The sequence below is a fragment of the Giraffa tippelskirchi genome, chromosome 1, assembly GCF_054371585.1.
Source record: "Giraffa tippelskirchi isolate mGirTip1 chromosome 1, T2T-mGirTip1v1.2.pri, whole genome shotgun sequence".
NCBI lineage: Eukaryota > Metazoa > Chordata > Mammalia > Artiodactyla > Giraffidae > Giraffa > Giraffa tippelskirchi.
The window spans coordinates 186,922,633-186,940,188 of record NC_137275.1 but is presented as its reverse complement, the minus strand read 5'-3'; the positions used below and the strand labels follow the sequence as shown (position 1 = coordinate 186,940,188).

Below are 17,556 nucleotides of genomic sequence, written 5' to 3'. Positions count from 1 at the left end.
ACAATTAGTTACTGCTACCGTCCCTGGATGAGGAATCTCTTTACAGACTGAAAAACTAAGGCAATCGGCGGTTAAGGAACACGTGTAGTCTGTGGAAGAGAATTTTACCAAGTCAGTGTTTAAGAAACAAAACGCACCCAGGGGTCCTCAAGCCCCCGCCACAGCCTGAGTCCTCTGGAGCCCCTAAGCCAACGCTTGAGGTCGCCGGCCAGGGCAACACCTCGGAAGCAAGCGGCAGCGGAAGGGTTAACGCGCCGCCTCCCCCCCCCCGATCGCTTCTTCCGGGCAGAGGGGGCGGGGCTAACGTCACTTCCTGGAGACTGGTTGAATCCGGAAGCGATCTCCCAGGACTGAGTTGCAGTTGAGGACCCCGGTGGCAGGGGAAGGTTCGGGATCATGAGTTGGTGAGTGAGGCCAGGCGGCGGGAACCGCTGGAGCCCCCGGCCCGCCATGCGCTTTGCCCTGCGTCCGTCCGAGTTGTGTCCCTTGGTCCCTGCTGCCCGCGGACCCTTCGCCCCGGAGCAGGGCCCGACTGGCCCCGGATTTAGAGTCGTTCAAGGGACCTTGCTCCGGTGCTTGCCGGCAGGCTTCATCTCTCTGCAGGTGATCTGGGAGGTGAGGCGTGGGATCCCTTTAGCGTGGGATCTTGCGTTTGTTTCCTGACTTTGTTCCAAGGAGCCGGTCCCGTCCGTCTTCTCTCGACAGCGTGAAGGGAGGGACTCTCCTGTTCCCTCCTTTTCTAGATATCCGTTGAGAAATATCTACTTCTTTCTCCCCTCGTGAGCGTCTCTCCATCGTTGCCAGGTGGCCCTCATTCTGACAATCTGAGCCCAGTTCACGGATCAAAACCCCTTGCTTTCAGAAGAGTAGCCTTTGCCCCATTTAGTCTTCAAGAGACAAACCGTGCTTCTTTTTCGGAAGATGCCAGAATTACATACCCACCCTGTCGGTACAGGATCAGACTAGTTTTCATCGTTTCCAGGGCCATTACCCCCTCATTGCTTTCCCTGTTAGCGTAAGTAAGTGTAAATGTTATGGGAAGGATCAGGCCAAGAGAAGAGAAGTGAGGGAGTCTCAGAGTAGAGTCACAACTACAGAGCTGCCAGGTGCGTTGCTATGGAACTGTCTGATACTTGACTGGTGATAAACACTTGATATTGTTCAATGATTGATTTCTTCTGTAAAACTCAATTTGCTTGAAGGACCTTACCCTGAGGCCCAAGGGCCTACAGATTCACAACTCCAAACCTCAGGGCATCCAACCAACACAGTAGGTGTGCTGGTCTGAATGCATTGCTCCCCCTTGCCACCCCTCCACCACCAGAGATGTACAGGATGAATCAATCCTTTTGGAATCCAAGTTAATGTTAGCATAGGGATCATCTTTGCCACTCTTTTCTCAGAGTCTAGTCTGTTTCTTTACCAAAAGTGCACGACGATAGCTAGTTATGAATGAGCAAAGATGGTAGGTAGAATATTCTTCAGGAAGGCTCTTGCAGGCTCACATTTGGCCATCTGTGGAAACTAAGTTCTGGCCACAAGCAGCTGATGTCATTCAGTGTCAAAGACAGCTCTGTAGTGTAAAAGTAAGCCATTTCTACCCACCCCTCTTGCTTCTTAGATGAAGATTGACAAATATAAGACAATCAGCGCCAGCACGTGGAGGGCAGCCTGGAGCAATCCCCTAACAAGCCCCAGCAGGAGCTGCTCCTTTTCCCTTCACCTTTGCCCCAGGAGGTCGATAGGGGGCTGGAGCCTTAAAAAGCTGACTTTCCCATCTTGTTATAACCTAATCAGTGACGGGCAAAGTGGCAATCCTTCAGTTCCACTTCCTAGAGGAATGGCTTCCTTAAAGGGTCAACCAGGGTCCCCTTACTTAGTGAGATAGATGTCGTCTTACCTGCTGCATCTTGAATCTTTGGAGTTCTCTTACCTAATTTCCTCAAAGTGAAAAGCAGACAGTACAGGTGCTTTACATTGCTTAGACTGGCATTTACAATTCTTAAGAGTGAGTTGATCTTTTTTTCACAAATCAGGGGAGGAACAGAGCAGAGACCACTGAAGCTAAAGGATTCTCTGGGTGATCTGAGGTGCATTGTTTCCACCTGTCTCACAGAAACCTTTTTTCCCTGAAAAAACTAGTAGCCTATTTCCTAAAGCCTTTCAGGCTGGAGAGAATTGAAATTGACAAGTAACTGTCCAGCCAAAGCTGAGATTTTATCCAGTAGAATTAATTTACCAGTACACACACGTCTTGGCTCCTTGGACTGAGGGTCACAACCAAAAGGGTGGCTTTGTCCCTCAAAGCTGAAGTTCCTTTCTCTTCCTCCTTAGAGGGCTTCTACGTCATCTCTTGCGTGCACCCTGACCCTCTCTCCCTGAGAGGGGAACAGCACCGGCGCCTGGGCATACAATCACACTCAGTTCCTGGCTCAATGGCTGGCAAGAGGACCGGGGCTGGATCCTTCTGATTCACTCCTGGAGTGGTTTTCCTGCTCCCAGAATGAATCCATCCATTCATCTGCGACTGGAATTCTCAGTGGGGGAAGAGACCAGAGTGACGTAGAGCCGTCATGGGAGGCTGATGCCCAAGGTCAAGTTCACCAAGCACATAGGATATGCCAGCCATCATCGAATAAGGCCTAGGAGCAAGCAGCCCTTAGTCCCCAGAGGGCAACCATTGTTCTGGGCTAGACCGGGCTTTCAAAATGTCACAGTGAGAAATGTCCAATATTGGTGCCCTTTGCACACTGTGGACTTTGCATGAAGAGTGAGAGCCCTTTGTTCTCTGCTTCCTCAGTGCATGTGGCCCGCCCACCGCCTGTTTGTTTAGTGGGCCCTTGCTGCCTTCCTGCACCATCCACCAATCTGCCTTTCAGCAAGGTGGCCAAATGGTGGGCCCTGCTCTGAGGAAGGCATTTGATGTTCACATACCAGCTCACAGATCTACCTCTTGGCCCTAAGCCAAGTGCTTCTCTCTTTCCCCTCCTCCTCCCCATCACTTCCTCTCCCTGGGTGTGTGTGTGTGTCTTTATTATGATGCGGAGGAAGAATGAAATAGTATTAAGGATAGTGGCCTTAATCTTACTCACATGTCTTCCTTGGAACTGCACACCTTGACGATGATGTTAGGCTTCAGCGACAAGAAAAGGAAATTGGCCTGTACCTAGAGGCTCAGGAGTTTGACTCAGAAGAAAGGAAATTAAAGTCAGCACAAATAAACTTGGTAGAAGTTGGTGTGCTGAGTTCAGGCTCTGGTTCCCTCATTCACAGTATGACCTGGTCAGGGATTTAATTTTCTCCGTCATGTTTTCTCCAGTGGATACTCTCAACTGACACTTTGTCACCCAGATCTGTTGTGAAAAGAATGGAAACCCTGCAGATCTGATTTTTTGTGTTTATGATTCTTCTGGGCTTTTCTACCTCTCTCTGCCCCCTTAAACATTGTTATTCCTCAGGGAACATCTTTTTTTTACCCCCTGTTCTCACCCTGTACCCTCCCCATCATTTTCAGGATAAAGGCATAACTCTGTGCCATGTCTTATAAGGCCCTTCTGGATCTGGCTATCCCCCTTCACTCCTGTGTCCATGGTTTTCCTGGTCTCTTGTGCCCCTGCTCCTCTCTACCCACTGTTCCTTCTGCCCAAAATGCTTTCCTCCCCCTGACTCACCATCCTCCAGGCCAGCATCCACTCATCCTTTGAGTCAGGGCAGGGCTTCCCTGGTGGTCCAGTGGTTAAGACTCCACCTGCCAATGCAGGGGACATGGGTTTGATCCATGGTCCAGGAAGATCCCACATGCCTCGAGGCGACTAAGCCCATGTGCCACAGCCACTGAGCCTGTGCACCCTAGAGCCCGTGCTCTGCAACAAGAGAAGCCACCAAAATGGGAAGCCTGTGCACCCCAACTAGAGAGTAGCCCCGATGCAACAACAAATACCCAGCATAGCCAAAAGTTAAAAAAAAAAAAAGGGCAGGTTTCACTTCCTCTGAGGGTCTTCCCTAAATGGCCCCTGCACACCCTGCCAAGCTGAGTTGCTGGCTTTTCAGTCAGCCCACTAGTCGATGAGTTGTTGAAAACAGTTGTCTCTTGGCCACCAAGGTAGCCCAGCACTGTTCCTGGCCATCTGTAAATGTTGACTAAATGTATGAATGAAGACTATATTCCCATATACTGACTTGCCTTCGGTCAGGAAAAATGTAAGATAAAAATGTGCAAAAGCTACTTTACGAACTGAAGAACTGAAGAGCATCTAAGTATGCTGTCGTTAACATGAAGAAGTGGCTTCTGAGTCTGCTCTGTCTGTTCTCTCCTTTGCCTTCCCTACCCACCCCCCACCCAAACTCCTTTATCCTCCAGCTCCACGGTGCTTCTCATATAGTCCTCCCACACTCTCCACATATCATAAACATGTGCCTCTCACACGGTAAAGTCCCTGAGAGCAGAATCTACGGCTTCTCCATCTGTGTGTACACATAGCGTGTGGCACATAGTGGATACCTAATCAGTAATTGTCAAATGAATTGGATGGAATGTAAAGGAAGGACAGTAAACTGCTGGGTCAGAGGGCGACATCCATTCAATGGCAAACATTTTCTCAGGGGAGGCTCTTTTCCCTCTGGCACTACCGTTGCTATCTTACATTCGTACAGTACTTTTAACTTTGCAAATTATGTTCCCATCCATTATCTGATAGCATCCCTGCATCTACCCTTTGAGGTTTGCAGTTCAGGTCTGATTATCTCCCTTCAGCAACTTACCTGAATTCATTCACCTCGCAGAACTGGAACTGAAGCCTGAGAATTCCCATGCTTGAACAGGAACATTAGGAAAGGGGAAGACCATCCCCAAGTTGACCAGATCCCAGAGGAAGGTGTCTGACTTTGCTCAGCTGATTAACATGAGCAGGTTGGTAGTGAATTACAGGAAGTGACCAGTCTTCACACATTAAGTGATAGAGGAAGTCCCATGTCCTGCAGACCTTCAGGTATTCTGGGCCATCTTGGTTCCTTCCTTCCATGGGGCCTCCCCACCTGGGGTAGCCTTACCACTCACTTCTGTGACTTTGGACAGGCCAGCCTCTCCCCAAGCTTTTTCCTCCTCTATAAAGAGCCATATGCTCAGTTTTGTCTGACTCTTTGTGGCCCCATAGACTGTAGCCTGCCAGGCTCCTCTGTCCATGGGATTCTCCAGGCAAGAATACCAGAACAGGTTACTATTTCCTCCTGCAAAGGATCTTCGAGACCCAGGGATCAATCCTTCGTTTCCTGTGTCTCCTGCATTGGCAGGCGGATTCTTTACCACTAGTGCCACCTGGGAAGCCCATAGAGAGTATAGCAGTGCCCACTGAAGAGCCCATGGGATTCTGTATCCAACATTGTTTTGTGCACAGATGTAAAACTCTACTTTCAGCCATTTATAACAAGAGGGGAAGGGACTTTTTCCTGATTTGGGAGCAGTTTGAAAGAGTCAGGTGTCTTGAGTCCCACAGCTTCTTAGTCAAAGCCATGTTCTTATATTGGATTGGCCAAGAAGTTCGTTCAGGTTCTCCCATAATATCTTGTGGAAACACCCGAGCAAACCTTTTGGCCAACTCGATTATTCTACTCTAAGTAAATGTATTGAGGTAGCTTTCAGGTTGGCAGTTAAGCTATTAGAGTTGTTGTCTCAAAACCATTATTCTAGTGGCTGATCTACTAAATAGAGCCCAGTGTAGTTTGTTGCACATAGATAGCGCTCAATGAATCTTTGTTGATTTAACGTATATCAAGCACTAAACATTGGGGGACATTCCGAAGGCTTTAAGAATCGATCCTTGCCTTCATCTGGTGTATGAAAAGTGCCAGGGGTTCACAGGAATGACAGCAGATCACTAAACATCCATGTAGCATCATCACGAAAGATGAATGTGATTGTAACTGAACGTTGACTTAGCGAGCGTGTCCTATTGCGGTGGGAATGACAGGGGGGGTTCAAGTTAGAAAAATAGTGTGAGAAAAGTGCATGGAGATGGAATGCTTCTAGAGTGTTGGGGGCGGGAAGTTGGGAGGCCAGCTTGGGTTTAATAAATAGTGATTTGGGTAGAAGCTTCGTGGATGAGAGCTGGCAGTCTGGTTGGGGCCCTACTGTAAACACTTTCAGTGCCATGCTGAGGAATTGAAATCAAGCCTAGGCTTTTGAAAATTGCACGTTTTTGAGCAGGGAAGTGGCAGGGCAAAAGCAATGATTTTTGTCAGGTTAATTTGGCAGTGGTCTGCAGGATAATTCAGAAGCAAAAGAATGGAGATGGGGGCGGGGCAACTTGGACAGTGGGTTCTGAAATTTTTTGACCACAGTTTGCAGTCAGAAATGCCTTTGATATCAACACATACACACTTGAAATTAGTTTCACATTGGATGTGTGCGATGCACTCAGATATTTTCTATTATGTTCTATTTTGGTTTTTAAAGAAAGACCCACTTCATTCCTTTCATGACTGATTTTGATAGATGTTTACAGTGGAATGACATGCAGTGGTGTCAATGATCGGTGTGTGATGGGTCTTCTACACAGGACCCAGAGTTTATTACACATATTCAGACTAGAAGCTTCTACCTGTGACTTCAACCTGGTTGAGATAGTGCTGTTTGTTTATTTGGTTCTTTGTCATGACTTACAGTAAGAAATACAGAAGCAGCGGCTGTAAAGAACACTGGTTGGTTCTGTATAAGAATTTATTCCATAGATTTGGAAACTGTCAACCACTTTATAGAAAAGAGAACCAGGTGGATAAAGGCCTCAGCCAAGATTTTCCATGTATTAATTATCAAAGAAGGACGCCTCTGGTGGTCCAGTGGTTAAGACTTTAGCTTCCAATGCAGTGGGTGCATGTTCAATCCCTGGTCCGGGAGCTAAGATCCCACAAGCCTCGGGGCCAGAAAAACCAAAACATAAAACAGAAGCAATATTGTAACAAATTCCATAAAGACTAAAAAATGGTCCACGTTAAAAAAAAATGGTCCACGTCAAAAAAAAAATCTAAAAAAAAAATAATAATCAAGGAGAGCAGATTAAACCAACAGTGAAAAATGAGATGCCATTTCACAGCCATCGGGCTGGCAAAAGATACAGTAAATTTTGTCTAGCAATGCCAGGTGTCTGAGGAAGCAGTGGGAACTACAGCCAGTGCATGGGGTGGGGGCGGGGAATTGATACGACCACTAGGAGGTTTTGCAGCTCCTTACACAGTCAGAGATGGGCCTACCCCTCACCCAGTTAACCTTTCACACCTGTGCAGCAGGAGACCTGCAGCAGCAATGTCCACTGCTTCATTGTTTGTATTAATAGATGTCCAGACTCTGAAGAACGGGAAAATAAAACATATTATCGTTACATAGTAAAATAAGCTGTAGTCAAAATGAATGAAGTCATGTGTGTCTCAGAAACATCATCTAGACATAAAGTTTCCAAATGGTACATTTAATATTGTACTATTTGTATAAAGTTTATGTGTGCTAAGTCACTTTAGTGATGTCAGATTCTGCAACCCTGTGGGGAACTGCTTTTTCTCATTTTTTGTGATTACACAACTCTGCCCCATAGGGGAGCTTTTTTACACCAAGCTCCTCTGTCCGTGGGATTCTCCAGGCAAGAATACTGGAGTGGGTTGCCATGCCCTCCTCCAGGGGATCTTCCCGACCCAGGGATCGAACCCACGTCTCTTTCGTCTCCTTCATTGGCAGGCGGGTTCTTTACCAGTAGTGCCACCTGGGAAGCCCAGCACATATTTGTATAAAGTTTAGACCTGTAAAACAGTACTGTGTTGTGCTTATGGATTCAAATTTATGTAGTGAAAATAATGGGAATAATACACCCTGAATTCACAGTAGTGGTTATGTCGAGGATAACGAGGTGGGGAGAAGGAAGTGGAATCAGGTTGGAAAACCCCAGGAGCTTCAGCAGTATCTGTGCTGTTGTATAGATTGAAGGATAAGACCTGAAGCAAGTGTGGCTCAGTGTTAAGAGTTTCACATTGCTCCATGGTAGGTACATGAGTATTTATTATACATGTGCCAAAATTTTCTGTTTCCAATATTTCTGTAACGATTGTCATGCCTCACCTGACCAGCGTCATGGCTAGGGCTGACCTCATAGCAAAAGAATCATTGCCTCCTGTGACCAAAAGCTGGGGATGACGGAGGGAGGGGGGCCTACAGGTGGATGTCCATCCCAGCCTTCCTCTCACTTCTCGGGACCAGACCTTCAACAGAGAAGAGGAGATGACAGAGTAAAAGCACTTTTAAGATTCCTGATTGGTGAAGGACAGAAGTGAGAATGAGATCAGAGCTAGTACCTCAGCTCGTCTGGTGCTTCTCAGAGTCTCTGCATCTCAGCCTCCGTGAATCCATCAGAGCGGAGGTCAGGCCAAAGAAGGCTTCTCTCTGGCTTGTCCAGTAAGCAGGACAAACATTGCACCTCCAAGTGCCTTATGGTTCCCTTTTATAAAATGGGGAAACCATTTTTTTTAAATGTCTGTCAAATATTAGGAGTTTCTTAAAGAGAGGCCGAAAAAAAAAAAGTCCAAGCCACCTCCCTGAATCGCCTTCCTTACTCTCTTTTCTTGATCTTTGGATGTTCCAAAAGCCTCCAGACTTCTGTCACAAATCTTTTTACTGCTCAGGAGGAAGTCACCACTCAATTGTAAGCAAATATATCAACTTGATCCTGGTAGTGGCGATTATGTTATGGGACTGCTGGGTGCTCCCCAAACAGAAAACAACCATTTCGGGTCTCCTGACCTTACTTAACCTCTGTGTAACTCTGTGCAAGTCCCCCATCTAGGCCTCAGTTTGATTAGCATCGTCAGGATACCACCACTCTCATCTTTATGACAGATACAGGCTGCTTATTATAGGCCGGGAACTATTATAAAGAGTAAACTCGTTTAGCTTTCACAGCCACCCTGTACAATAGCTATATTATGATCCTATTTTATAGACAAGGAAACTGAGACACAGGAAAATTAGGTCACTTGTCAAGTCTCACAGCTGGCAGTTGGCAAAGCCAGGTCTTGAACCCAGGCAGCCTGGATCCAGAGTCCATCCCCTCACACAGTGCGCCATCTCTTGCGTGAAATACGGGAGGGCAGCACTTTGAATGAACTGACGTAGCGGAAGCAGCGAGCTCAGAAACTGGCAATAGTAGATGCTCAGTAAATGGCCTTTTTATTGGATGAACTCACTCCACACTCTGTGATTCATTCTGCCTTTCCTTTCAGAGGTCAGCCCCAGGAGCATGGGGAAGGAGGGATCACAGCTGAGCTGGGCGATCGTGCTGGTCCAAGTACTGAATCGGCCAAGTCACAGAGTCATGCTTTTTATTTTTAAACACACACACACCTCCTCGGTCCGGGGGAAGTGAGGGTGGTGTCCTTTGCGCTCTGGTTTGGGATCCGGCTAATTTAGGGGAAGGACTGAGGTGGGGCTGGAGAGGCTGTGGTCGTAGGCACTGGAAACTGGTCGTTCATAGCTCAGGCCATTTGCCTTTCTGATGGGGTCTCTCACGTCCTTGCTCCAGCTGAACTTTCCTTGGCCCCAGGCATCGTGGCCAGCTGGCCTTTCAGAGAAGATGGCATCCCTCAAGCAGCTGCTCCTCCGGAGCCAGCTGACTCCCTGTAAGCCCTGCCCTGGCCCCGGCCTGCTGTTTCCTCTCTCTCATGGTCAAGGTGGTGGTAGCCTTGGTGGGGGCCTCAGACCAGAGCCAGCAGCGACCCGAGAATAGAGTGACAGAAGGCTGGGGGAGGAGGGGCTTGTCCTTCCAGCCTGCAGAAGCTGCTGCCTTTCGCCCACCTTCCTGCTCTTTCCGAGACGGTGACTCAGGCCCAGACCACTCCCTGGGGAGCCAGGATTTTAGCCACTATCAACTGCCTCCTACTCTCTGCTCAGCCCTCCCTCCCCCCACCACCCCGAACTCTGATCTTTGCCTAGCTGGAGATATCTGGAAGATGGGGGGATGGGGGTAGACTGAATCATTCCAGAGTTCTCTCCACCCCCGGCCGGGGCCCAGGCCCATTCAGGCTCCATAGAAACAAATCCAGGAGGCCCAGTGAAGGCCAGGGAGGAGGACATAGGTTTTAGCTTCTTGCAGCTCTTCTTGGTGATGGACTGGAGGACTCTCCAAAGAAGGCAGGGCTTGAGAGATGTGCTGGGGTGACCAGGGGGATCCCTACCCAGCTGCCATCTGGGCGTGCCTCTCAGTCTCTGCCTCTGCCATGGAGGGAGTGGGGAAACAAAAGATTGAGAAACCCAGCAAATTGAAAAGGCACAAGAGCCGGTTTTGTAAATAGACATTACACAAGAGCAGGAGTTTTTGGGAAAGGTTTTACTGAGACAGACAGAATTAGCCAACTGGCATCCTGCTGCTAATAGAGATATTTACTGTTTGAAAAAGTATATTTGTAGCTTTGGAGAACATCCTGTTGACTTTTCTTGATTGTGAAAGAAAATAGAACCCTTTCGCCCCTCTTCCTCTTTCCCTCTGTACACATAGAACTTTTTTTTTTTTCTTTTTTGAGGTGGGGCTGGTTGGGGGTTGGAGAAGGTTAGGGCTGAGAGAAATGTTTTCTCCATTTTGTCCCCGAGACCAAAATATTCCTTCCCCTGCCCTCTGGTGCTCGTATTTGTGGAATGGCAAGGAGAACCAAGTAAGGAAGCCCACCCCCTGGGTCGGGAGCTCACAGCCTTTCTGATAGCTTCCAGAGTTTAGAGGTTTTCCGGGGAGCGAGCCCCATCTCCTCTCTGGACCTCTGCTGACCCCTCCAACCCCGATTCCAAGGGGAGAGCTGTGAGGACAAGGAGGAGGAGAACAAAAGTCTGGAAGCCCATTGAGCCCCTCGTCCCAGAGCCCCAGCTATGACAGGGCAGCAGTGCTCTCGAGATGCTGCCATGCTGTCACTCTTGCTGCTGCTTCTGAGGATGTCCCTGTGGGGGCCTTGAGCCGCAGGATGAAATCCAGAGGTCAAGGAGACGAAGAGTCAACAGACTTAAAGTTGCTTTGCTCTCTCTCCACCCTTTACCACTTCAGTGGCAGAGAATCTGATCCCTCCATCAGACCACCTGCCCAAGTTCTCTGGTTCTTTCTCTGGCAGAGCAGAGCACATTTGCCCTTTGGCAGCCTGAGAAGAAACCCAGGAGACTCTTCTCCTTTCATATTTCCTCTCAGGCTCTTGAAAATTTGTTCCCTTGACCCACACGCTGCTAACTTGGCCAGGCTTTACTGCCAATGCCAAAGGCCAGCTCTGTTCTCTCGGTCTCCACTGAATGTACTTTGCCTTGACCCCGGCTGGTGCTTGTGGCTGGTGATGCCTTTTTAGGTTTTTATTATAACTAGATAAGGATTGGGAGACCAAGGACAATGATACTACCTTTCTTTGTTTTGTATATAGCCTGATCTAAGAGTAGCTTTTTTCAGGAGCCCTAAATTAGAGTGTGGTATTTGATAGGGCCCTCAGGGCAATGGTCTCATTTTACTCATTCATTTAATCATTCATTCCCTGCTTACTGTGTGTATGAAACCAGACTATAAGCTTCAGGAAATCATAGAATGAGTCTGCCTTGTTCATCCTGAGATCCCTAATACTCACATAGTACTAGGCATGAAGGATACCCTTAATACATAGTCACCGGCTGTTCATTCAGTCAAAGGTTGGAAATAGCATTGTGCCTAGTACAGCACTTGCAGGAGATGCATGGAAGCATAACATTGAGTCCCTACCCTTGAGGTGCTTATGTGTTGTAATGAGAGAACAAGATGTGTGCACATCAGAGTTAATTAACCTGTTCAGTTCAGTTCAGTCGCTCAGTCGCTCAGTTGTGTCCGACTCTTTGCGACCCCATGAATCGCAGCATGCCAGGCCTCCCTATCCATCACCAACTGCCAGAGTTTACCAAAACCCATGTCCATCAAGTTGGTGATGCCATTAACCTGTACTTTTTACCAAATAGAGCTTACTTCAGTAATGAAAGGATGGCTCATTCTTGGGACATGCATTCACACAGTTCATGACAGTACAAGGTCATAGGCGAACCGACTGGTCAATTAATGCATGCCGAAAAGGCCTTGATATAATTCAAAAATCCAGTCTTTATATCTTTCAGTAAACTGGGAACAGAAAAATATTTCCTTACTATTATTGGGTTGGCCAAAATGTTCTTTCAAGCTTTTCTACTATCATACAGAAAAACCCTAAATGAACTTTTTGGCCAACCCAGTGGGAGGCTTCTTGGCTGAAACCAGGAGCTTTCTTCTTGTTCTATAGCAGAAGATTAAACTCGGAGGTTCTTACTAAAGTCGGAAGCACTTTTCTACAATTTCTAGCCAATGCCATAATACAAGACAAGAAATAGATATTAAATATTGGGGAAGAAGAGGAAAATCTTACAGTTATTTTAAAGTGATATGACTATTTGGAAGACCTAGTTAGTTCTTTTTTTCTTGCCAGCCAAATTTCTTGGGCTATTAAGACTACATTAAATATATAGGTGTGGTGACTGGTTGTGGGGTAAATGTTTAACACCCCATAGCTTTCCTGTGTACCAGGAAGTTGAAGTGAAAAAGAGAATCCATTCGTAGCATAACCAAAATATTAAATTCCCTGGAATGCACCTAAGACATGTAGGACAAAAAATGTCACATATAAGTGTTACTTTGGGTTGTTAATATATAACAAAATAAATGTAGTGGACCTATATGAAAAAACTCTTGAGGCCAAAGGAAATGATAAAAAGACTTGAATGACTGGAAAGAAATGTTTTGGCCCTAAATGAGCAAACCTAATATTTATAAAGATGTAAGTTCTTCAAAAGTTAATTTATAAATATAATGTATTTTCACTTCATGGCAAATAGATGGGGAAACAGTGGAAAGAGCGACAGACTTTATTTTGGGGGGCTCCAAAATCACTGCAGATGGTGACTGCAGCCATGAAATTAAAAAGACGCTTGCTCCTTAGAAGAAAAGTTATGACCAACCTAGACAGCATATTAAAAAGCAGAGACATTACTTTGCCAATGATGGTCCGTCTAGTCAAAGCTATGGTTTTTCTAGTAGTCATGTGTGGATGTGAGAGCTGGACTATAAAGAAAGCTGAGCACTGAAGAATCAATGCTTTTGAACTGTGGTGTTGGAGAAGACTCTTGAGAGTCCTTTGGACTGCAAGGAGATCCAACCAGTCCATCCTAAAGGAAATCAGTCCTGAATATTCATTGGAAGGACTGATGCTGAAGCTGAAACTCCAATACTTTGGCCACCTGATGTGAAGAACTGACTCATTTGAAAAGACCCTGATGCTGGGAAAGATTGAAGGCAGGAGGAGAAGGGGACGACAGAGGATGAGATGGTTGGATGGCATTACTGACTCAATGGACATGAGTTTGAGTAAACTCTGGGAGTTGGTGATGGACAGGGAGGCCTGGGGTCACAAAGAGTCGGACACGACTGAGCGACTGAACTGAACTGAATGTATTTTCAATAACAAATATCCTGATTTAGAAGGGAGGATACAGCACATGATTTTGAATTTCATCTTAAATCTGAAAACAAAACAAAGTTAAAGTAGCCAAGAAATTACCTAAAATAGAAATGTAATGAGAAGGATTTGTTTACTAGATATTGAGTTGTTATAAACCTAAATAATTAAATCTGTGTTGTTTGAAAGAGAGTGGACCTACTTGTGGTATAGAGTGGAAATGTTTAACACTAATAAAATGATTTTTCAAAGATAGATTAATTTTGGGCGGGGGTGGGGAACTTCCCTGGTGATCTAGTGGTTAAGACTTTGCCTTCCAACGCAGAGGGTGCAGGTTTGATCCCTGGTTGAGGAGGTATGGTCCCACATGTCTCATGGCCAATGTAAAACAGAAACAATATTGTAACAAATTCAATAAAGACTTTAAAAATGGTCATTTAAAACAAAAATCTTTAAAAAAATTTTTTTTAAGATTATTTTTTTAAATCATGTTAAGCAACTGGCTAACCATACACTCAAACTGTACATGGAATGAAGATTTAAATATAAAAAACAAACCACTAAAATTCATTTGGAAATGCAAGGGACACAGAATAGCCAAAACAGTCTTAGCAAAGAAGTACAAAGTTGGAGGACTTATTCTTCCCAATCTCAAAACTTACTACAAAGCAACAGTAATTAAGACAGTGTAATACTAGCAATAAGATAGATATGCAAATCAATGGAATAGAATTGAGTCCAGAAATAAACCTTTACCTTGATGGTCTGTTGATTTTTAACAAGGATGCCAGGACAGTTCAACGGAAAAGGAAAGTCTTTTCAACCAACAATACTGGGATAACTGGATGGCCCTATGCAAAACAATGAAGTAGGACCCTTACTTATACTATGTACTAAAGTTAGAAAGGATCAAAGACCTAAAATTTCAGTAAGAGCTGAAACTAGAACACTCTAAGAAGAAAACATAAATGTGAATCTTCATGAACTTGGATTTGGCGAAGAATTCTTAGATACAAAAAGCAAAACTGCAAACAACAAAAGAAAACATAGATTTGGCTATTTCAAAATCTAAAACTTTAATTCTTCAAAGGATACCATGAAGAAAGTGGAAAAAAACAAATCACAAATGACAGAAAATATTTGAAAAATATATATCTGATTAGAAACTTGTACCCAGAGTATATAAAGAACTCTTACAACTCAACAGTTAAAAGAACATCAAGTTTTTAAATGGGCTAACAGTTTGAATGGATGTTTCTCCAGAGAAGATACACAAATGACTAATAAACACCAGAAAAGATGCTCAACATCATACTCATACATGCCACAGCATGGCTGATCCTTGAAAACATTTTGCTCAGTGAAAGAAGCCAACACAAAAGGCTACATGTTATATAATTCTGTTTATGTGAAATATCCAGAATAGGCAAATCCTTAGAGACTGAAAGTGTCTTTCTGCTACACTACAAAATGGTGAATGACTGCTAATAGATACAGGGTTTCGTTTTGGGTGATGAAACTGCTAATAGATAGAGAGTTTCCTTTTGGGTGATGAAAATGTTCTAAAATTAGTTAGTGGTGGGAATTCTCTGGCAATCCAGTGGTTAGGATTCTGTGCTTTCACTGCCAAGGGTGCAGGTTCAATCCCTGGTCCAGGAACTAAGATTCCACAAGCTGCACAGCATGCCAAAAATAAAATAAAATTAGTGGTGAGGGTTGTACAAGTCTGTCAATATACCCAAAACACCAAATTGTACACTTATAAAAGAATAAATCTTATAGTATGTGAATTTCATCTCATAAAGTTATTTAAAATTAATAAAGCAGGTTCTGAGTAGAGGTGACAGGTTGTGGGATTTGTGAGAGAGAAACTAGGTATATATAGTATAATATAAGTATCTATAATATATAGCACATTGTACATTATAATGTGTAATATTATGCATCTAGTTTTATCTCCCTTACAAATCCTACAAGAAACACAGGTGATTTTTTAAAAATCAGTTCAGTTTAGTTCAGTCTCTCAGTTGCATCTGACTCTTTGTGACCCCATGAACCGCAGCATGCCAGGCCTCCCTGTTCATCACCAACTCCCGGAGTTCACCCAAACCCATGTCCATCGAGTCGGTGATGCCATCCAGCCATCTCATCCTCGGTCGTCCCCTTCTCCTCCTGCCCTCAACCTTTCCCAGCATCAGGATCTTTTCAAATGAGTCAGCTCTTCGCATGAGGTGGCCAAAGTATTGGAGTTTCAGCTTCAGCATCAGTCCTTCCAATGAACACCCAGGACTGATCTCCTTTAGGATGGACTGGTTGGATCTCCTTGCAGTCCAAGGGACTCTCAAGAGTCTTCTCCAACACCACAGTTCAAAAGCATCGATTCTTCATAAATCTACAAATTCAGGGAACATAGAAGAGACATCAACAACACTTGGTTTTCATTCGTTTCTATGCATATTTTGATTTCTTTTTTTGATTTCTTCTGTGATTTGTTGGTTATTCAGAAGCATGTTGTTTAGCCTCCATATGTTGGAATTTTTAATAATTTTTTTCCTGTAATTGACATCTAATCTTACTGTATTGTGATCAGAAAAGATGCTTGAAATGATTTTAATTTTTTTGAATTTACCAAGGCTAGATTTATGGCCCAGGATGTGATCTATCCTGGAGAAGGTTCTGTGTGCACTTAAGAAAAAGGTGAAATTCATTGTTTTGGGGTGAAATGTCCTATAGATATCAGTTAGGGCTGAATGAACCATTGTATCATTTAAAGTTTGTGTTTCCTTGCTAATTTTCTGTTTAGTTGATGTATCCATAGGTGTGAGTGGGTTATTAAAATCTCCCACTATTATTGTGTTATTGTTAATTTCCTTTTTCATACTTGTTAGCATTTGCCTTACATATTGCAGTGCTCCTATGTTGGGTGCATATATGTTTATAATTGTTATATTTTCTTCTTGGAGTGATCCTTTGATCATTATGTAGTGTCCTTCTTTGTCTCTTTTCACGGCCTTTATTTCAAAGTCTATTTTATCTGATATGAATATTGCTACTCTTGCTTTCTTTTGGTCTCCATTTGCGTAAAATATCTTTTTCCAGCCAGCCCTTCACTTTCAGTCTGAATGTGTTCCTTGTTTTGAGGTGGGTCTCTTGTAGACAGCGTATATAGGAATCTTGTTTTTGTATCCATTCAGCCAGTCTTTGTCTTTTGGTTGGAGCATTCAACCCATTTACATTTTAGGTAATTATTGATAAGTAAGTATGATCCCGTTGCCATTTACTTTGTTGTTTTGGGTTCAAGTTTATACACCTTTTCTGTGTTTCCTGTCTTGCAAAAAAAAAAAAAAAGACCCTATTTTTAAAGCAAACTTCATATATATTTTTCATAATCTTTGTGATTTTGTTTTGTTTGTTTTTTTAATATTGTATTTTTGAGAGTCTAACTTCTACTCTAGATTTTTAATCTTTGCTTTTTGGTATTTGTTATCAACAACACTTGGGGTTTGGAATGCAGTTACATTGGGTAATGGACTTGGCATTTCCCAGGAAGCCAGGTCGTGAACTAGCATTCAGGAAAAACAAGAAATTCTGTCATAAAATCCTCAAAGGTTCAGGCATTGGTGGCCCTGGACACCTCTAGAAATGAAGCAAAGCCAAACACTCAGGTTAGGAAGACTGGTTGAAAGCTGCCTATGAAAAAGTTGAGAGTCCTACCATCTCCTCCCCAAGTCCATTTCCCCAGAGACTGTCCCCACCTCACCCCAGCAGAAGAATGAAGGGGCTGCACCCTGAAGAGTGAAGCAGAGAGTTTCTCTACGAGGGCACACAAAGGTGGATTTACTGTGTGAAACTAATAAAGCTTCAGCTTCAGGGCCCCTTGTTCACATGGACTTTGTCCAGGGCCCTGGTAGGAAGCCTAGCCATGTGTGCAAATGATCCTATTTCCATAAACTTCGGAAATGTATTTATACTGCACTCAGTTAAGAATACCTCTGCCTTCCTTTCTTCCGTTTTCTTTTTTTTACTAATTTTTTCTTTAGTACAGTTGAT

At 44.4% G+C, this 17,556-nt stretch overlaps 1 protein-coding gene across 7 annotated transcripts in view; it reads left to right on the top strand.

The window, feature by feature from the left end:
- The first annotated feature begins 326 nt into the window (after positions 1-326).
- The window catches only part of BIN3 (bridging integrator 3), a 51,446-nt gene continuing 34,216 nt past the window's right edge, over positions 327-17,556 (top strand). For 5 of the 7 annotated variants that reach the window (XR_014060708.1, XM_081514850.1, XM_081514808.1 and 2 more), the window contains exon 1: positions 327-404. Coding sequence is in view for 1 of the 7 variants with exons in the window: in XM_081514808.1 (XP_081370934.1) it covers positions 397-404 (8 nt within the window). In the remaining 6 variants the exon portion in view is untranslated. Of the gene's footprint in view, positions 604-17,556 lie in introns of all 7 variants that reach the window. The other 2 variants (XM_081514831.1, XM_081514840.1) reach the window with 1 other exon arrangement.